Source organism: Lithobates pipiens, unplaced genomic scaffold, assembly GCF_037356315.1.
Source record: "Lithobates pipiens isolate NorthernLeopardFrog02 unplaced genomic scaffold, aLitPip1_a1.2 Scaffold_18, whole genome shotgun sequence".
In the NCBI taxonomy this organism is placed as follows: domain Eukaryota; kingdom Metazoa; phylum Chordata; class Amphibia; order Anura; family Ranidae; genus Lithobates; species Lithobates pipiens.
This window is the reverse complement of record NW_027507758.1, coordinates 402,738,548-402,760,882: the sequence shown is the minus strand read 5'-3', so window position 1 is coordinate 402,760,882 and position 22,335 is coordinate 402,738,548. Positions and strand designations below refer to the sequence as shown.

At 42.1% G+C, this 22,335-nt stretch overlaps 1 protein-coding gene across 3 annotated transcripts in view; it reads left to right on the top strand.

Annotated features, from left to right (window-relative positions):
• LOC143988381 (uncharacterized) overlaps nt 1–22,335 on the top strand; it is a 162,121-nt gene that overhangs the window by 18,392 nt on the left and 121,394 nt on the right. For all 3 annotated transcript variants that reach the window (XR_013276839.1, XR_013276840.1, XM_077487906.1), the window contains exon 2: nt 9,046–9,164. Coding sequence is in view for 1 of the 3 variants with exons in the window: in XM_077487906.1 (XP_077344032.1) it covers nt 9,046–9,164 (119 nt within the window). In the remaining 2 variants the exon portion in view is untranslated. The remainder of the gene's footprint in view (nt 1–9,045; nt 9,165–22,335) is intronic.

Below are 22,335 nucleotides of genomic sequence, written 5' to 3'. Positions count from 1 at the left end.
CATTTATCATTCAGTGGAAGTCATAACATTGGCAGAGATACAATTAACTGTTCTGTACTAACATTTGCTTTCTCAACTCACTGTGCTATAAACATCTGTGTATCATCTTACAGATTATATGAAACAATCTTCCGGAAATTTGAAAAATGAACAAAAATGCACTGCCTTTAAAAAAAAAAATGCTCAAAAAATAAACATTTTTCTAGCTTTTGTTATAGCAAAACATATCTCTTTTTTTTTTTAATAACTCCAATTACTTCCAATTGGAAATATTTCTGTCTCATTTTAATAGAGATTTGCAAAGTTATAATTACAGTGCAAATTTGGTATCTCTGTGCCATTATTCCAGTCATTGAATTGTACAGTTTAATATGTTATGAAAAAAAAAATACAGCCGTCTGGGTATGTACAATTTTCCTTTCACTCCTTATTCCAAGTTAGCAGCATGCAAAAAGATATGTTTAAACATTAAATTGTGCCAAAGGTATATACATTGTAAAAAGGGAATTCTTCCTCCGCCATGGGATGTTTAAAAGCCATTGTGTCATACCCATTAAAGTAAACAGATTGTAACATTAAAAATGTTTTGAGATGACCTGTAACGTGTATCTGACTGATAACAATAAAATAACCTGGAAGGCAAGATGTTGGACATTAGGTAGCCTCGAGTATTTTTTAAATAAGATCTTTCTTTCTGAGCTCGGTGGCTTGCAAACTGCAAAAAAATCAATGTTGGAGTGCTGTAAATTTGTTGGATAAATTACATGTGCTTGGCTGCTCTATTGTATCTGTCCCATATTTCCGACTAGATACTTTTAGATGGAACGATCCTATAGCACACATACTCAATATTGATTTTTATAGATTAAACAGAGCTTGAATTGAGCTCCATGGGGCCAGTAGCATGAAGAACTTAAGATTTCCATTTCTTCACAGTGGGATCCCATTCCTAGTGGATGCTTATTAGGAAAAGATTAGTATCTTCAGAAGGAATGCTCTTACTTTATGACTGAGCTGGCAAATGTAAGGTACAATGTATGAATTCTTTTGTGTTACCTATTTTTTAAGGTTTATTATAGCTGGGTGGTTAAAATCAATAGCTTCAGACTTTTTTTTTTTTTTCGAGCACCATAGTGAATACAGACATTAATGAACCCCAGCAGAATGTAAGGTCAGTATATGCTTCCAGTCTTGTGATTATAAACATCCTCTGTACCTTAATATGCAATGTTTAAACCAGACTATGCGTCTTTTCATTTGTAGATATAATTATTATAACTGGGTCTTAGTGTGCCATATCCAGCCCCTATCCTTAGAAACTTTGTGATCCCAGAAGTTTTAATAGGTTTTTGCTACAATGCTTTAGTGATAATCACTGAAGAGTGAAGTAGGAAATTGATATGAGCAGAGACTTATTATAACATTTTGGATTTAAAACTAGAGCCTCATGGGCTGGAGTGGCCAGTGATATCACGACAAAAGTTGCTGATGTAATAACACCTCCAGAACTCATGGCTTGGGGAGATTCAGGTCCGTTGCTGATTAGAAAATACTCATTGATTGTATCAATATAATTTACATTATAATGAGCTTAATTTATCCCCATAATAAGAGCCATTTGTATCTTTTCTCGCATTTTCAAAATTAATTTGTTAGTGCAATATAGAAATCCATTTGAAGTCTCACACTTGTTTCTCTTTATATTCTTGTACTGGAAAATGTAACAATATTTTAATTAATTGACCTAGGAAATGCTATAAAATATTCCTTTTAATGGTATTGCACTTCTTGCCATCACACTATATGATGGCAAAGATGAGTGATAGCCACACACCTTACCACAAGTGTCCCTATATACTGTAAATTATATTGCTAAGGCCTAATTCTCATGCTCTAAATTGCCCATTTTGTGACAAGCATACTGTGAATACCTGCAGCCAGGATCCTAGGTGTTTGGATTAGCAGAAAACATTCAGACTATGCAAGTCAATAACAGGCTGAAATGAGCCATGGCCAGGGGCCGTACCCCTGACGCAATGGTTTATTGCAGGAGTAGGGGGCACCCTGACCCTAACCCTTAGGGAAAGGGGGGAGCGGTTTGGCATCTTTGCCCTGGGTGCTGGATGACCTTGTCCCAGCACTGGCCAGGGCTATCCACAGCTTTAAGCATGTATACACATACATCTGCACATCTAGTGGTTACCTGTGGTTAGGTCCAGATGTTCAGCTCTTTACCCACTCTGTGCCCAGGGTTGAACATCTGTTCTAACTGCAGGTAACCACTGAATATGCAGATACATGTGGATATATGCTTACAGTCATGGACGACCCAGCTTTTTTCAGCCTGTAATTGGGTTGTTCAGGCTAAGTGGCTGCTGCTGATTGGAATACCTAGGAATACCTAGGATCCTGGTTGCAGGTATCCCCAGTATGCATGCCAAACCATGGCCGATTTTTATAACTCACGCCTAAGAAAGGGAGAGTTTGTGGCAAAGCTGCCTGTTAGATTATAGAGTTCACTAGACAGTGCAGTGAAACTCAAATGCTTGTTGTCTACACAATCACATTGTACTCTCTATAACAGTATTTGAATAAATATATTTTTTATCATCATTTTTGCAGGGGTCTCTAAACTATGGCCCTCCAGTTGTTGAGAAACTACAATTCTCATTATGCCTAGTAATGTCTGTGAATGTCAGAGTTCTACAATGCCACATGGGACATGTAGTTCCGCAACAGCTGAAGGGCCATAGTTTGGAGATCCATGTGTTAAACTAATTTGTTGCTGTGGAGCATCCCAAGTATTTCTAAATTCAAGCACTTTAATAAAAAGGTTGAACTGTATTTGTTAGTTGGGAGGGTATTTCTTGCTTATACATACTGTATTTTACAAATTTTGTGTGTAAAAATATAAAGTGATTGTAAAGTCTCGTTTTTTTCCTCTAAAAATAACAAAAATGTTATACTTACCTGCTCAGTGTTGTGGTTTTGCGCAGAGCAGTCCCAGGTCCCTCTTCTGCTCTCCTGGCCTCTCCCTCCTGATGAGTACCCCCACAGCTAGCAGTTTGCTATGGGGGCACCTGAGCCAAGCCGCAGCTCCGTGTGTCCATTCAGACACTGAGCTCCAGTTTGGCCCCACTCCCTCTCTCCTGATTGGCTAACTGAGTTTGATTGACAGCAGCAGGAGCCAATGGCAACGCTGCTGTGTTTCAGCCAACTAGGAGAGGAGCCCCAGATGGCCAAGGAATTCGTGGACATTGCTGGAGAGAGATGGGGCTCAGGTAAGTATTGGGGGGTTTGGGGGCAGCTGCTGCACAAAGAAGGTTTTTTTATCTTAATGCATAGAATTTACTATCACTTTAAATGTTGTAGCATCCTGGTTCCCATGGTTCCCTGGTTCCCATCTTTCATCAGTACTCAAAGAAGCTCTCCCCTAGGAGGGTCTTACAAATGAGGATAAATATGAAAAATGTATGACCTAGATCCCTTCATATTGTACAACCAACCTGCTTGTCACAGTCCCTAAATCCCTAAGCATGGAGAGGAGGATAAGAATAATAACCCCAAAGAATGTCCCTTGAAAAAAAATGAGTAATGGCAGCTCACATACACTATATTACTAAAAGGGAAGGACACCTGCCTTTACACACACATAAACATTAATGGCATACCAGTCTTAGTCTGTAGGGTTCAATGTTGAGTTGGCCCACCCTTTTCAGCTATAACAGCTTCAACTCTTCTGGGAAGACTGTACACAAGGTTTAGGAGTGTGTCTATGGGAATGTTTGACCATTCTTCCAGAAGCGCATTTGTGAGGTCAGGCACTGATGTTGGATGAGAAGGCCTGGCTTCTATTTGGTGTTCTATTGGGTTGAGGTCTGGACTCTGTGTAGGCCAGTCAAGTTCCTCCACCCCGAACTCACTCATCCATGTCTTTATAAGTCTTGCTTTGTGCACTGGTCCAAAGGTCCAAATCATTTGGTGAAAGAGGGATTATGGTGTGGGTTTTTTTTTTTTCAGGGGTTGGGCTTGAAGGGAACTCTTAAGGCATCTGCATACCAAGACATTTTGAATGATTTCATGCTCCCAACTTTGTGGGAACAGTTTGGGGATGGACTGTTCCTGTTCCAATATGACTGCTTACCAGTGCACAAAGCAAGGTCCATAAAGACATTGATGAGTGAGTTTGGGATGGAGGAACTTGAGTGGCTGCACAAAGTCCTGAGCTCAACCCAAAAGAACACCTTTGGAAATAATTTGAGTGAAGACTGTGAACCAGGCCTTCTCGTCCACATTAGTCAAGCACACAGTCATGTTGTAACAGGAAGTTGCCACCCAAAACTGTTCCCACAAAGTTTGGAGAATGAAATTGTCCAAAATTTCTTGGTACGCTGACGCCTTAACCACTTCCCACCCGGCCAATGCGTATATACGGCCGGGTGGGAGCCGCCTGCTCCTGATAGGACGTTTGGGAACGTCATTCAGGAGCAGCGGGATCGCGCGCGCGCGCGCCCGCGCAGCGGCGCGATCCCGATGTGCTCGTGTCACCCGGACACGGCACATCTCAGATCGGCAGGAGGGCTCTGTGATTGGCCCTCCTGATCACATGACGGCCGTGTCCAATCACGGCCGTCATGTGATGTAAACAAACAGCCGGTTGCTAGGCAATCGGCTCTCCTCTCCTCACACGGAAGTCACCGCTGAGGAGAAGAGAGCAGATCGCTGCAGCCGGCTGATGATCAGTGAGTATGGGCTGCTTTTTACAGCTTTTTACTCACTGATCATCAGTGTAGTGTACACACACAACACACCACACAGTACAAACACAGTCCCCACATATGTCCCCAAAACACACATGTCCCCAAAACATACATGTCCCCAAATAATAAAAACACATGTCCCTAATAATAAAAACATGTCCCCCACATATGTCCCACTAAAATCACATGTCCCAATGATTATCTGCACACATATGTACGTGATCACCTGCACACATATGTACATGATCATTTGCGTACATATGTCCGTGATCACACAAACCAATTATTATACACTTAACGGAATTTTTTTTACCAAAAACATGTAGCAGAATACATTTTGGCTTAAATTTATGACAAAATTTGATTTTATTGGATTTCTTTTCAAATAGAAAAAAGAAAATATAGTTTTTTTTTCCAAATTTCCGCTATTTTTGCGCTTATATCGCAAAAAAAAAAAAACGGAGTCGTGAATAAATAACACCAAAATAAAGCTCTATTTGTGCGAAAAAAATGATAACAATTTCATTTGGGTACAGTGTAGCATGACCACGCAATTGTCACTGAAAGAGCGAGAGCGCTGAAAGCTGAAAATTGGGCTGGGAAGGAAGGGGGTGAAAGTGCCCTGTATTGTAGTGGTTAAGAGTTTCCTTCACTGTAACTAAAGGGCCAAGCCCAAACCCTGAAAAACAACCCCCACCATAATCCCCCCTCCATCAAATAATTTGAACCAGTGCAAAAGGCAAGGTCCATAAAGACATGGATAACCGAGTCCTGACCTCAACACGATAGAACATCTTTGAGATGAATTAGAGTGGAGACTGCAAGCCAGGTCTTCTTGTCCAACATCAGTGCCTGACCTCACAAATGTGTTTCTGGAAGAATATTCAAACATTCCCATAGACACACTTCTAATCCTTGTGGACAGACTTCCCAGAAGAGTTGAAGCTGTTATAGCTGCAAAGGGTGGGGCAACTCAATACTGAACCCTACGGACTAAGACTGGGATACCATTAAAGTTCATGTGCATGTAAAGGCAGGTGTCCCAATACTTTTAGTTATATCGTTTTTTTTTGGTCTTGATGGAATCTCTTTAAGCAAACCCTATGCCTGACTGTTGAGAGGCATTAAATTCCATTCTTCTACACTAGTTGGGAGTTTTTGCATTCAGGCCATTTACCTTGTGCTGCTCTAACCTTTTTCTTTTCTGTTCTGTCCATGTCATACTGATGTTAACAGATTTTTATACTCTACAAAGCCCTGTGTAATATTGATGCTGATAGATCCCCCGTAACCTCATTGTGATATATTTTAGATCTGTGCATTGGTTTAGATTTTACTTTGTATTTGGGTGTCTTTCAATGCTGCATTGTCTGGCATTGTTTGTCTTTTAGTTTTAGTTTATTAGTTGCCTTTTCTTCTTGCTGTGTTTAACATGCTTTGTTATTATTGGCTGCAAATGTACTTTTTTTTTAACCTTAAAAATAAACATATTTTGCTTATTCTGGTGTCTGTTTCTTTATTGCAAGTTACCAGTATGGTCACATATCTCAAATAGGAGTCTTGCATGGAAACCTATGCAGTTTTTATTGTCCTGTTGCCTTGTCCTAAAGCTGGCTAAAACCAAACCTTTTGCTCTGGGCCAATACGCATGCTTTTTTTCATTTAAGTCACTTTGATAAAGAGGACCATGCTTGCTGAAATAGCCTCATCAGAAGAAACTTGGGGAAGCTACAAATGATTGTATGTTTAGTTTCTATATCATCTCCCTGTCCAACCAAGAGTGGAGACCATCACCAAAAGGCCATGTCATGTTCACTTCAAAAATGGCTTCAAAGCAGGCCATAGAGGACTATAGCTTGATCCTCATCTGTGTTTCGGGTCAGGATTTGCCTGCTTAAAATTCCTCCACAGCATGTCATGTTTCTTGTTTGTAAAACCTTTTCATGATCTACTAAATTAGCTAGTGCTTGCTAGTTTTCTAATCAGTGACCAGATGTAGCTGGCCCGATGACAAATACAATTATAGTCCATTGTTATGTCAGTAATCACAGTCACAAAGCAAAAAATTGTGAATTCTGCAGGGCAACATTTTTTTAAAGTATGACGTTGTCATCATGCAATCTCCATGCACCTACAACAATGGATCCCCAATATACCATAGGTTACCCCAAAGATAATACTAACACAACACCACGAATGTAACAATTAACAGAAAGGTACATGCTTAAATCTTTGGCAGAATTTGTAAAAAAGAATTTCTATTCCTTGGTCAATATTTGACATTTTTAAAAATTGTTGGTGCAATTGTTACATTGTTTTCAATTTAAATAGCAAGCAAACAGCTTGTATTTACCAAGGTATGCTGTACTAATTTTTTTCTGATGCTAAATGTTTACTCTGTTTAGCAAATCACTGGATAGAGAGTGGTAGAGAACATTTGTTTGAGTGCCCATTCAAGGTCAAGTACCAAGTTTAATGTATACAGTATATAGTACTGGGACTGCATTTACATTTATTCTTTACATAAGGTGCATATAAAAGTGTTTTGTAGCCATGCCAATTGCATGTCCTTCATGTGCACAGCCTCATGGTACGTAAGCACCTGCATCCTTTAAACACTTCAATACAGGGCATTTTCACCACCTTCCTGCGCGGGCCAATATTCAGCTTTCAGTGCTGTTGCACTTTGACAGGTTATGCAACACTGTACCCCTATGAGATTTCTATAATTTTTTCACACAAATAGAGATTTCTTTTGGTGGTATTTAATCCCCACTGTGTTTTTTTTTGCAAAATAAACAAAAATGTGTTTTTCTTTGTTTCTCTTATAAAAAATTGTAAATAAATCATCATTCTTCATAAATTTAAGCCAGACTGTATTCTGCTACATTTCTTTGGTTTCTTTGGTGAAAATAACCAGTAAATAATCAGTGTTTATAACTTTCCTACAGACTAAATAATAGAGTCCACAAACTATGATAGATTTTTAGGTATATATACCAATCAATCAGTCCTGATGTACTGATGGACTATTTTATTTCTTGGAGCCCAAAAATGCCAGGACAAATATACAAATATCTTTCAAATGACCCCTTTTTGGAAAGTAGACAGTCCAATGTATTTAGTAAAAGGCATGGCAATTTTTTTGAGGTTGTAATTTTTTTTGGTCACTTTTTTTGGAAAATTAAAAAAAAAGGATTTAAAAAAAAATGTTTTATTATTATGTTTTTTATATACTGTCTCCAGTACAGTACAGCATCATCACATAACTGGTGTAGTGGTGATCAGGGACTGGTGACAGTGTGTAAAAAAATAATTATATATATATATTATTCTCTTTTTTTAATTACAAATTTTGGTTAACACACTGGGGTTGATTTACTAAAACTGGAGAGTGCAAGCTTTGACCATAAAACCTGGGAGCTGATTGGTTTCCATGCAGAGTTGCAGCACCAGATTTTGCACTCTTCAGATTTAGTAAATCAACCCCATTGTGACCAGAGCAACATTGTACTACTCTGGATCGGGATCAGGATTTTTTTTTCTACACATTATGATTGAATATACCAGTGCATTTCATTGCTATAAGCAACCATTTTTACTGAATGAAATTGATTCATTCAGTGGGGCTGATTCATTAAAGTTGGAGAGTGCAAAATCTGGTGCAGCTCTGCATCAAAACCAATCAGCTTCCAGGTTTTTTTGTCAAAGAATTATTGAACAAGCTGAAGTTAGAAGCCGATTGGCTACCATGCACAGCTGCACCAGATTATGAACTGTCCAATTTTAGTGATACAACCCCAGTTTGTAATGTTGTGATTAGCTGTGATTGGCCACAGTCCATTGGACCATTGACCCATTGGTACAAATTGCCTGTGATTGACCCTGTTTGTACCATGTGATCACTGTGGCCAATCACAGCTAGCAACACATTTTTACACAATGAGTGGCATGAAAGGAAGTCATCCATTGTTTACAATTGTTATGTGATCTGCTGTGATTGGTCCGCAGCGGGCTGGTACAGTAAGCAGTCATCGGCTGTGTCTGGTGGTCACAGTCAGTGACAGATCATGCTGTAGCGTGGCCTCATGGCCACATACAAGGCATTTCCTGGGAGGACATCATATGATGTCCACCCAGAATGACAAAGGTGGTTAACCAAATCCTGCTCCATATAGATTGCTACCCTAGGCTCATTGATCAGGTTAGGAGAAGACAGAGTCCATAGAATGGCAGCAATGGCTTTACTGGAACACAACTGATGTACATATTTACACACTTACAGGCATCCCAGCAGTGATGATACAATCCTTGTACCTACAAGTTGCAAACAGATAACAGCAGAGGAGAGAACCAAGTCAAAGAGCAGTCCATGCCCTCAAAGTCCAACATCAAATACCCAAGGTATGTCAGTAATCCCATAAACCTGTACCTCTTCCTTCTTGCTTCCCTCAGCTCCCAGAAGCTAGAGCCTCAAAGATTATATCTTTATTGTAGTTGTCTTTGTATTGATGACTAGCTGACCACAAGTAGACTCCCATTATTTATACAAGATTTATTTTACCCAAGATGCCCAATGGTGGTAGGACCAAGGTTGGTACTCGCTCGCTTTATAGTACACACCATTTACTACTATGGGGACCTCTAGCAACTGCTTAGGCAACTACACTTTCTACCTTTACTACAGTGTTCCCAAGTCTAACTATGGTGATATCTAGTTGCCAAATTGGGAAAATAGACTGCTTACTATGCCTAGGCCCTACAAAATTATAAGCTTTACCATGTTATTGTTATTTTTAAAAAAAAGTTAATTCTTAAATATGCATCTTTTATTCAAATATTACCTAATGACACTGCTTCAAGGTCATTGTTCAGAAACAGTGTTTCCTGTGTTGTCAGCCTGTCACTTGTGTCCCTGGTGCAAACTAGGATATGATCTGGTTCAGAAGACTGGTGTGAATTAAACACTGGAACAAGTGTATGAAGACAGGGAGTGATTGAAGAAGACGAGAGGACATCAGCAGTTCTGAGAGATGAAAAAAAAAAGATCAAAGGGTGAAAACAATATTTATGACAAAAAAAAAATGGCATCTGTTTATGATACACAATGCTTCTTCAAACTCAACGGCATCCAATTCGAGTTTAGATTTACTTAAATATCGAACATGGAAGGTTTTGTTGTGCTTTGTGTAATATCATTGATTTGAAGCAAATACAATTTAATATGTTTATTTTCCTTTGTAAGCTATCATTTGGTAGCGATCATAGCTCCTCTTTCACCGATAACTGCCGTTATAGGGATAAAGGTCAAGAAAAAGGACTGGTCGAAATCTTGATAGCGCAGCCATTGCTAAAAAAAAAAAAATGAAGGTGAATAGAAAACAAGTGTAGCTCTCCCCATCATCTGTTGTCCAGAAGCTCATTTTAATTAATGATCTTGTTTTCATTTTGTGCATTGAGCTTAACATAACCTCCTTTTCCTGGCGTGTGATCTCATGAGAAAGAAATACTTCCTCTTTTGTCTTTCTTTAATTTGCTGTGATATCTCGTCAGATACTATTGATCCTAACCTACCACATTTCTTTCTCTCATCACTGTGCCTACACTTTCATCATCATGAACATGTCAGTGAGTAGGCCTATCATGCCTTATTCTCTTCCTGCCTCTGCCACTATGTCAATATTTAATGTCACACTCTCTTAATCCAGTTATCTGCTCTGTCCTTCAATTATTACTGGCTAAACTTTGGAAAGTTAATTCGGTACATTTTGTATTATAAATATCCTTCTAGCTATGTCTACAATTCAAAATCAATCAGCATTGTACTTCTTTGCATTTTATATTATACATTTATGTTTGGAACTATGATTCTACATGCAATTTTTGCTTATAAAATATATATTTTTTAAATTAATGTTTGACATCATGTTTTGTTTTACTGTATACAATTTTCGTAAGCAAATTATTTTTGTAAATCTATTTAAAAAATGTCTTACCCGGAGCTCCTGCCAGTAACAACGGTTCCTGTAGCAGGTTATTAATGCTAAGCCCCTACCTCTCAAATAGCAGCAGATTTTTTACCCATTAGGCTGCTAGGGATGGGCCGAACCCACCTCGGCTTGGTTCACAGAGGTTCAGCCACATATCAAAGGTTTAGATAAAAACTTAATGAATCACTTGCTGACCAGCTTATGCTGATATACTTCGGCAGAATAGCTCAGCTGGGCAAAACCCCATATGGATACATTGTCCCCTTTAAGAGCCGCCAAGGGGGCACGCGTGCGCCCCGATGCACGTGGCTGGCAGGCACGATCTTTGCCGGCTACCCGCCATCGCAGGCACGAGAGCCAGCATGGGGATTTGTGTGTGTGAACACACAAATCCCTGTTCTGTCCGGGGAGAAGAGATATATTGTTTGTTCCTACTAAGTAGGAACAGTGATATGTCTCCTTCCCCAGTCAGTCCTATCCCCATACAGTTAGAAACACTAACTAGGGTACGGAGTTAACCCCTTAATCGCCCCCTAATGTTAACCCTTTCCCTACCAGTGACATTTACACAGTAATCAATGCATTTTTATAGCTTTGATCGCTGTATAAATGTCAGTGGTCCCAAAAATGTGTCAAAAGTGTCTGATCTGTCCACCACAATGTCGCAATACCACTAAAAATCACAGATCCCTGCCATCAAAATAATAAAAATGCCATAAATCTTTCCCATAGTTTGTAGACGCTATAACTTTTGCGCAGACCAATCAATATATGCTTATTGTGATTTGTTTTAACAAAAATATGTAGAAGAATATATATTGGCATAAACTGATGAAGAAATTAGTTTTTTTTAAAACATTTTTGGGGATACTTATTATAGCAAAACGTTAAAAATATTGTTTTTTTTTTCAAAATTGTGTTTTTACTTTTTGTTTACATGGCAAAAAAAAAAAACGCAGAGGTGATCAAATACTACCAAAAGAAAGCTCTATTTGTGGAGAAAAAAATACGCAAATTTAATTTGGGTACAGAATTGCATGACTGTGCAATTGTCAGTTAAATTGACGTGGTGCCAAATTGTAAAAAGTTCTCTGGTCAGGAAGGAGGTAAAATCTTCCGGGGCTGAAGCGGGTTAAAGTCAATAGGTGCTGAAGCTATCAAATCAATTGTCACAGTTTTTAAGGTTAATAGCGAAAGGGTTTGATAGAAAAGTGCATGAAAGTCTGGGCACCGGGGTTCATGTACTGTGCCAAGGCAAAATAAAAATTAAAAAAATAGTTTTGCAGAGAGCAGTGAATTTAATAATGCTTGAAGTGCAGAATTTCAAATGCACTATTTCTTAAAAAGACTGCTTGGGTTTTTTTTCTCTATCATGTACACAATGTAGTTTAGAAAAAGTGACATTTACAAAGGAAAAAAGTAGTTTAAAATGCTTTTAGTTTATATTTCCATGCAATATTATTTTCCTTTGTAAAAAAAACAAAGAAAAAAGCAATGGGAACCACCCCAAAACACACACAAGACCCTCATGTTATTTATGCTATACATGCACGTTAAAAAAAATGATGTGGGGGTCTGGTGTGTCCTCCCAAAATCAATACCAAACTCTTCAGCTCTGGTATGAATTTTTGAGGGCATATCAAAAAGGAAATTGGCATAGGGTCCCACAAAATCCATATTCACTGACCCTTCTTATCTGGTACAGATTTAACCACTTCCCGACTGGCTCCCATACATATACGGCAGGAGGTTGGCTCTCCTGTGCAAATATCTGTATATGTATGATGGCTCCATAGGCAGTGGAGTCGCTATGGGGGTGCGGGGGGGTGCGGCCTGAACCCGGGTGTGACACCCCCCAGAGGGCGACACAAAGCCCAGACTGACGGCGGTGTTGCGAGGAGCGCAGGGCATTCAGAGGAGCACAGTGGCTCCTTCCTCTTCCTCCTTCCCTTCCGAGATTTTGTTAGCTACACACGATGTGTGGGGAGAGACCAGGGGAGAGACAGGCAGGGTGCCCGAGGTCTGATCATCATGGTCCTACATACCCCATCATGCGGCAATTGCATTCCCCTCCCCGCCAGCTGCACTCACTGCACACTGGACTATAGCCGTCTCCTCCTCAGCTCTGAAATTACAAATACACAGACCAGGAGGAAGAACCGAAGAGCAGGAAGAGGAGGGACAGTGCACTACAGCATCTGCCAAAAGGTCCGGGCTGAGGTTTGTAATAAGAGGAGACTTGTGGGACATTGTGATGGGGGGGTGCTGGAACTGGGTAGGTAACAGTTATGCTGCCATGTGTACATTTTAGGGAGGAGGGTGTGGGTTAGAGGATATGTGGTAGAAGGGTGCTTTATTTTCTTTGTTTTGGGTTAGAGAGGACTTGTGCTAGAAGGAGGGGGCAGATTTGAAGTTTGACACCTCCAGCACAATTCCTCCCCCCTCCCAAAGCACTCCCTATCACATATCCTTTAATCCCTACCCCCCTTAAATCAAAGATCCCATTCCAGCTCTGTCCATCCCCCCAATCCAATCCCAGCTCCATCCATCACCATGATCCCATCCCAGCTCCATCCATCCCCCGATCCCCACTCTGCTCCATCCACCACCCTGATCCCCTCCTGGCTCCATCTATCCCCCCAGCTTCATCCACCACCCTGATCCCATCCCAGCTCCATCCATCCCTGATACCATCCCAGCTCCATCCACCACCCGATCCCACCCTGGCTCCATCCACCCTCTGATCCCATCCCAGCTCTATCCACCACCCTGATCCAATCCTGGCTCCATCCATCCCCCTGATCCCATTCCAGCTCCATCCACCACCCCAATCCCATGCCGGCTCCATCCATTCCCCTGATCCCATCCTGGCTCCATCCCCCACCCCAATCCCATGCCGGCTCCATCCATTCCCCTGATCCCATCCTGGTCCATCCATCCACTCAATCCCAACTCAGCTCCATTTATTCCCCCAATCCCATTCCGTTTCCACCCATTCCCCTGATCCCATCCCAGCTCTATCCATCCCCTGATCCCATCCTAGCTCCATCCACCACCCCAATCCCATCCCGGCTCCATCCATTTTCCTGATCCCATCCCAGCTCTATCCATCCCCTGATCCCATACTGGCTCCACCCATCCCTGATCCCATCCCGGCTCCATCCATTCCCCTCAATCCCATCCTGGCTCCATCCATCACCCCAATCCCATACCAACTCCATCTACCACCCGATCCCATTCTGGCTCCATCCATTCCTCTGATCCCATCCAGGTTCCATCCATCCACCCGATCACAATTCAGCTCCATTTATTCCCCCAATCTCATTCCGGGCTCTATCCATTAGCCTGATCCCATCCCAGCTCTATCCATCCCCTGATCCCATCCTGGCTCCATCCACCACCCCAATCCCATCCTGGCTCCATCCATTCCCTGATCCCATCCCAGCTCTATCCATCCCCTGATTCCATCCTGGCTCCATCCTCCACCCCAATCCCATCCTGGCTCCATCCATTCCCCTGATCTCATCCCAGTTCTATCCATCCCCTGATCCCATCCTGGCTCCACCCATCCCCTGATGTCATCCCGGCTCTATCCATTCCCCTCAATCCCACACCGCCTCCATCCAACACCCCGATCCCATCCCAATTCCATCTATCACCCGATCCCATTCTGGCTCCATCCATTCCCCTGATCCCATCCCGGCTCTATCCATCCCCTGATCCTATCCTGGCTCCATCCATCCACCTGATCCCAATTTGGCTCCATTTATTCCCCCAATCCCATTCTGTCTCCATCCATTCCCTTGATCCCATCCCGACTCTATCCAGCCCCTGATTCCATCCTGGCACCATCCACCACCCCAATCCCATCCTGGCTCCATCCACCACCCCAATCCCATGCCGGCTCCATCCATTCCCCTGATCCCATCCTGGTCCATCCATCCACTCAATCCCAACTCAGCTCCATTTATTCCCCCAATCCCATTCCGTTTCCACCCATTCCCCTGATCCCATCCCAGCTCTATCCATCCCCTGATCCCATCCTAGCTCCATCCACCACCCCAATCCCATCCCGGCTCCATCCATTTTCCTGATCCCATCCCAGCTCTATCCATGCCCTGATCCCATACTGGCTCCACCCATCCCTGATCCCATCCCGGCTCCATCCATTCCCCTCAATCCCATCCTGGCTCCATCCATCACCCCAATCCCATACCAACTCCATCTACCACCCGATCCCATTCTGGCTCCATCCATTCCTCTGATCCCATCCAGGTTCCATCCATCCACCCGATCACAATTCAGCTCCATTTATTCCCCCAATCTCATTCCGGGCTCTATCCATTAGCCTGATCCCATCCCAGCTCTATCCATCCCCTGATCCCATCCTGGCTCCATCCACCACCCCAATCCCATCCTGGCTCCATCCATTCCCTGATCCCATCCCAGCTCTATCCATCCCCTGATTCCATCCTGGCTCCATCCTCCACCCCAATCCCATCCTGGCTCCATCCATTCCCCTGATCTCATCCCAGTTCTATCCATCCCCTGATCCCATCCTGGCTCCACCCATCCCCTGATGTCATCCCGGCTCTATCCATTCCCCTCAATCCCACCCCGCCTCCATCCAACACCCCGATCCCATCCCAATTCCATCTATCACCCGATCCCATTCTGGCTCCATCCATTCCCCTGATCCCATCCCGGCTCTATCCATCCCCTGATCCTATCCTGGCTTCATCCATCCCCCTGATCCCAATTTGGCTCCATTTATTCCCCCAATCCCATTCTGTCTCCATCCATTCCCTTGATCCCATCCCGACTCTATCCATCCCCTGATTCCATCCTGGCACCATCCACCACCCCAATCCCATCCTGGCTCCATCCATCACCCCAATCCCATCCCAACTCCATCTACCACCCAATCCCATTTGGCTTCATCCGTTCCCCTGATGCCATCCTGGCTCTATCTCCATCCCCTGATCCCATCCTGGCTCCATCCATCCACCCAATCCCAATTCGGCTCCATTTATTCCCCCAATCTCATTCCAGCTCCATCCATTCGCCTGATCCCATCCTGGCTCTATCCATCCCCTGATCCCATCCTGGCTCCACCCATCCCCCAATCCCATTTCGGCCCCATTTATTCCCCCAATCTCATTCCGGCTCCATCCATTCCCCCAATCCCATTCTGGCTCTATCCACCACCCCAATCCCATTCCGGCTCCATCCATCCCTACAAACCCACCCTAGCGGCTTCTGTTGTGGCAGGTTAAGGTGGGAGAGCTGCACCGAAGCACTTGCCTGCTCAGTGCTCAGTGACAAGGGGGTTGGGGTGACACCATGTTTTAACGCACTAGGTGACATCAACCCTAGTGACGCCACTGGCCATAGCAATTGCCCCTGGCCACCCGTGATCGCAGGCATGAGAGCCAGAACAGGGATTTGTGTGTTTTGTCTAGGAACAGTGACCTGGCTCCTCCTCTAGTCAGTCCTATCACCTCACAGTTAGAAACACACCTAGGGAACACACTTAACCCCTTGATCGCCCCCTCGTGTTAACCCCTTCCCTGCCATTGACATTTACACAGTAATCAGTGCATTTTTATAGTACTGATCGCTGTATAGATATCAATGGTCCCAAAAAAGTGTAAAAGTGTCCTATCTGTCCCCGCAATATCACAGTCCCGCCAAAAATTTCAGATCGCCGTCATTTTATATATATATACTATAACTTTTACGCAAACCAATCAATATAGGCTTATTGCAATTATTTTTTTCTAAAATTATGTATCAACCTAAACTGATGAAGAAATTAGTTTTTTTTTTTACATTTTTTTGGAATATTTATTATAGCAAAAAGTAAAAAATATTGTTTTTTTTTGTTTTTTTTTCAAAATTGTTGCTCTTTTCTTGTTTATACCGCAAAAAAATAAAATCACAGAGATGAGCAAATACCCCCAAAAGGAAGCTCTATTTGTGGGAAAAAGGACGTCAATTTTGTTTGGGTATAACGTCACACAACCACGCAATTGTCAGTTAAAGCAACGCAGTGCCCTATCACAAAAAAATGGCCTGGTCATTAAGGGGACAAAACTATCTGGGGGACTGATTGTGGTTAAAAAGGGAGCCCTGTGCAGAAAAAAAATGATGTGCTCCCCCACCCCCCCCCCCCAAGTCCAAACCTGACCCTTAATCTAAGCATGCAGTCTTGCAGGTCAAGAAAGGGGGACAGACTTTCTGCCTCCACTTCATGCACCATGACAGGCCACATGCCATCAACATGAAAGGCATGTTAATGAGGACAAGGCACTCTTCCCCACTGACTCAGTGGTTGTGGGGGGTGACGGAGCAGATTTATCAGAATCTGGAAGCCCCTTTTAGGATAAGTTTTGGTCCAAACTTGTGTTTTACTGAACCTCAAGCTTTGGGTTGCCTATCAGATAGACAGCCCAAAGATCAACTACAGGAAGTAAACATGGCAGGTACATAATGTTGCTGCTATCTGCAAGGCAGAAATGCTTTCACTGGCGAAAGCTCCAGGTAAGAAGCTTTGCAACAGTTTCACAAAAAATTGCTTAAAGGGTTGCTCCACTTTCGTGGGAAAAAAAGGAAATAAAGAAAAAATAATATAGCGCATATAATTGCGACACAGGTCATATTGTAATTGAATCTTATTAAAAATTACCTTTCCTTTTCAATCTGTAGTTTTCTGAAAATGCATTGCAATATGGCTACCTGGTGGTTTTCTGTACACATAATGTGTACTGAACACACCCCAAAAACATCATTTCCTGCTTGTGTAATTGGCTCACCAATTTCCCCAGAAGTCTGCCTAAGATACAAGTCAGATTTCTGGCATCCCCTGCAACAAAAATTTCATTCTTGGAGAGATACTTTCAATAGAAACATGTCTAAAGGGATGCAGACCCAGCAGATTTCCTCATTAGTGCTCTGCAGCTGCACAGCTGCCAGATATTTATGAAACCACTCCCATTAGACCCACTTAGCACAGAGGCATAGAGAAACACACAGGGATTTCTTCAGAATAACAAAAGGTAGGAATCTGCAACAAATTTTGATAAAAATCTTTGCAATGTGCACAGATCACCCAAAGGGGAATGTTTTTTTCTTAACAAAAGTGGAGTTGTGCTTTAAGAAAACTGTATACAGTATAATAAGGCATGGAGGTTGATTTACTAAAACTCAGCATGCAAAATCTAGTACAGCTCTGCATAGAACGCAATAAGCTTCCAGTTTTTTTTATTTGTTTTTTGTCAAAGCTTAATTGAATATGCTGAAGTTAGAAGCTGATTGGCTACTATGCACAGCTGCACCGGATTTTGCACTCTCCAGTTTTAGTAAATCAACTCATGATGTCAAACATGCGGAATATAGATTTTGAGTATATCTGCTGCAGCCTCTCAAACATAACAAAAACAACATATATTTTCTTCATTATAAACAGGAGCATTTCTTCTGGTGCCACCCAATTTATGCTGCTCCAGTTTAACCGCTTCCTGCCCGCCCTATAGCCGAATGACGGCCTTAGGGCGGGCGGCTTCCCGTGCCTGGCCGTCCCTGGACGGCCTGGTGTTTACTTCCGCAATGCGCGCCGCCGCGGGCGCGCATCGCGGAAGTTCTGTGTTTGCCGTGTCCCCCGGGGACAGGCAAACACAGATCGCTGTAAACGGCCAATCACAGCGGCCGTTTACAGCGTGATCGGCGTGTCCAATGGGAGATGATCTCATATGTAAACATATGAGATCATCTCTCAGCGCCGCTCTCCCTCCTCACACAGACAGCGTGTGAGAGGGGAGAGAAGAACGGCTGCAGCAGCCGTCAGTGTAAAAAAGAAAAAAAAAAAAAAAAAAGTAAAAAAAAAGTTTAATAAAAAGTGCCATCCTCCCCCAGAGCCATCCTCCCCCAGTGCCACCCCCCCCCAGTGCCATGCCCCCCCCCAGTGCCATCCTGCCCCAGTGCCATCCTGCCCCAGTGCCATCCGCCCCAGTGCCATCCGCCCCAGTGCCATCCTGCCCCAGTGCCATCCGCCCCAGTGCCATCCGCCCCAGTGCCATCCACCCCAGTGCAATCCACCCCACCCCAGTGCCACCTGCCCGCAGTGCTATCTGTCCCCAGTGCCACCTGTTGTCAGTGCCATTTGTCCCCAGTGCCATCTGTCATCAGTGCCACGTATAAGTGGCATCTGTCATCAGTGCCACGTGTTATTAGTGCCACATAGTGCCATCTGTCATCAGTGCCACGTATTAGTGCCATCTGTCATCAGTGCCACGTATCAGTGCCATTTGTCATCAGTGCCACCTGTCAGTGTCACGTGCCATCTGTTGTCAGTGTCACGTGTCATCAATGCCACTTATCAGTGCCATCTGTCATCAGTGTCACGTGTCATTGGTGCCACGTATTAGTGCCATCTGTCACCGGTGGCACGTATTAGTGCCACGTATTAGTGCCACATGTCATCAGTGCCACGTATTAGTGCCACGTGTCATCAGTGCCACATATTAGTGCCACGTGTCATCAGTGCCACGTATTAGTGCCACGTGTCATCAGTGCCACGTATTAGTGCCACGTGTCATCAGTGCCACATATTAGTGTCATCTGTCATCAGTGCCACGTGTCATCAGTGCCACGTATAAGTGTCATCATTGCCACGTATCAGTGCCATCTGTCATCAGTGTCACGTGTCATTGTCCTGGTATTTCAAAAGTGTAATAAGTAGTCAACAAGTTAGATGTGTAATTTATGCTCCTAGAACACGTGATGGCGCTCCCTGCATGTTGGGCCTCTCTATGTGGCCAGGCTGCGAAAAAGTCCCACACATGTGGTATTGTAATACTCAGGAGGCGTAGCAGAATTTTTTGGGGGGTGTCATTTGTGGTATACACATGCCACGTGAGAGAAATAACCTATTACAATGACAATTTTGTGGAGAAAAATAAAGAAAATGAAAAATCTTCATTTTGCAAAGAATTGTGGGAAAAAAATGACAACATCAAAAAGCTCACCATGCCTCTTACTAAATACCTTGGAATGTCTACTTTCCAAAAAGGGGTCATTTGGGGGGTATTTGTACTTTCCTGACTTGTTTGGGTCACAAGAAGCGAGATAGGCCACCAGTACATCAGATGTGATCAATTTTGTGCGATTCGCACCACAGCTTGTAGACTCTCTAACTTTCACAAAGACCAAATAATATCCACTAATTTGGGTTATTTTTACCAAAGATATGTAGCAGTATAAATTGTGGCCAAAATTTATGAAGAAAAATTAATAATTTGCATAATTCTGTCACAGAAACAAAGAAATATGCGTTTTTTTTCAAAATTTTCGGTCTTTTTTCATTTATAGCGCAAAAAATAAAAACCCCAGAGGTGATCAAATACCACCAAAAGAAAGCTCTATTTGTGGGAAAAAAAGGACACAAAATTCATTTGGGTACAGTGTTGCATGACTGAGTAATTGTCATTCAAAGTGTGAGAGCACCGAAAGCTGAAAATTGGTCTGGGCAGGAAGGGTGTTTAAGTGCCCAGTAAGCAAGTGGTTAATAAGAATTTATTTTAAGAATCAGTACTATACTTGTCCAAATGTCCAAGTACTGTGCATCATGCAATACGATAATTAAACTTGCCCAAAAAAAAGAAGTTAAAGTGGAACTTCCCTCTCCCAATCAACATTGATTATTTTTAATCCTCATGCTGCTCGCATTAGCAAATAGATAGGAAAGTATATCATATTCACTTGTTTTAACCCTTTTTTTTTAATTTCTTCTGTTACTTCCTGGTTTACTACCTAGGCAAATGATGTCATACATCCCAGGAGTCTTTAGGAGGGGAGGAGAAAAGAAGGGGTTTTCTCAGCCTAGCACACTCTCCTGCATGTATGCTTGAGCTAAGGGCAGATGGATTTCAGGAAATAAATGTTACACAAATCATTTGCCCTTACTCAAGATGGCCACAGCTAGAAATGCTAGGGAGGTGTTTTACATTCTCAACAAAATAAAGCATAGAGACATGGATGGATGGGTGAGTGTGCTTTGAACAGTAAAAATAAATTAAATGGTGCTTTTGGTTTGTGGTGCTCAGATGCAGCGAAGATCCTTTTTAATGAGGACCCCCTCAGAAAAACAGACTTTCATCTGCAACTTTTTGTCATACATGTGCATTCAGATCCAGATACCAGGGGTGTGGTATGTAGGAACTTAAGACTAGTACACACTGCAAATTTTTTTTTTGTGACACAGTTTAGGTCTTCCTCAAAGCTTTCTGTGTCTTTGGCCCAGAACAAATATGCAACAAAGGAAAGTTGATGAAAATGCAATATGCTAATCTGCATACTTTTTTGTAAGTCATTGATTTAACATTTTGAAGCAAGTGGGTCAGAATGACAGGAAACTACATTTTTAACATAGGGAACTATTTTTTTTACAGACCATTTTCTTTTAAGCATTGCAAATATAATAAGCATGTATATAACAAAGAAATGACGCGTTATAGCAAGATAGCAAGGACTGAGTGTCCTTTAAGTCAACAATTTCAAAGCAAACCAAAATAATTCTAGGGAACATTAATTAAATTTTAAAAACGTGAATAATTTTAAAAAGGATGAGGTCAGTATTATTCAAAAGAAATCTGAAAGGCAATATATATATGTGGCTGTGTTCATTTCTTGCATAAGACCTGTCTATGTTTGACCAGAAGGACCCTTGTACATCAACCCCATCTACCAGATATTGATGACAGAGCACTAAAGTCTATTGATTGTTTCCATATTTGTTGGCAGCGAAGGTTAACAAAGATGTGTTAGTCAGCCATACCTCGCTATAATCACTTGTGAGCTCAAGAAAAATAACAGTAACAGCTGACAGCTTTTTAAAGTTGTGTTTTATCACATCATTGTCATGTCATAGTCTTTAAAGACATAGATGGAATCACATACTTTCCATTCCTGACATAGAATTTAAACCAAATATGTCATACATGTTGGTTCCATGTACAGTAAATTAGGCATACATATTTACTATAGAATGTCAGAGAAGCAAATGTATTAATCCTGGGCATACCAGTCATTGTTTATCCCACATTATTAAACAATACACAAAGGTACACTCAGCCGCAAATGTGTGAAATCAAAAAATTGCTGCAATTAAACATTCCTTGAATAGTGCGGAGAAAAAAATGTAAAATAAATAAAATGCGCTGTTTTTGACTAAAATACTATCCTAAAAATGATTAGGTAACAGATGCCGTAAACAATGTGCAATAAGCAAAATCTAACAATAGTGTATGTTCATAAATGGCAATTCACTTAATAAGTGAAACTCTATTTGCCTGGAATGGTTTATCAGGTGATTTACATCAAAAATAATTTTCTTTTTGTGACTAATCAGCCACAATCTGGTCACAAAAAATGGCAAATAATGAATGGTGCAAAAAGTTCATAAACTGTCCAATTCAATGTATTTAGTGAAGGGATGATGCTCCAACTTTCCCACATGCAAATACAACAAACTATGTGTAGTGCAGCTGAAATAATCTACTATGGAAAGTGTGTCATCGCTGTGCTCT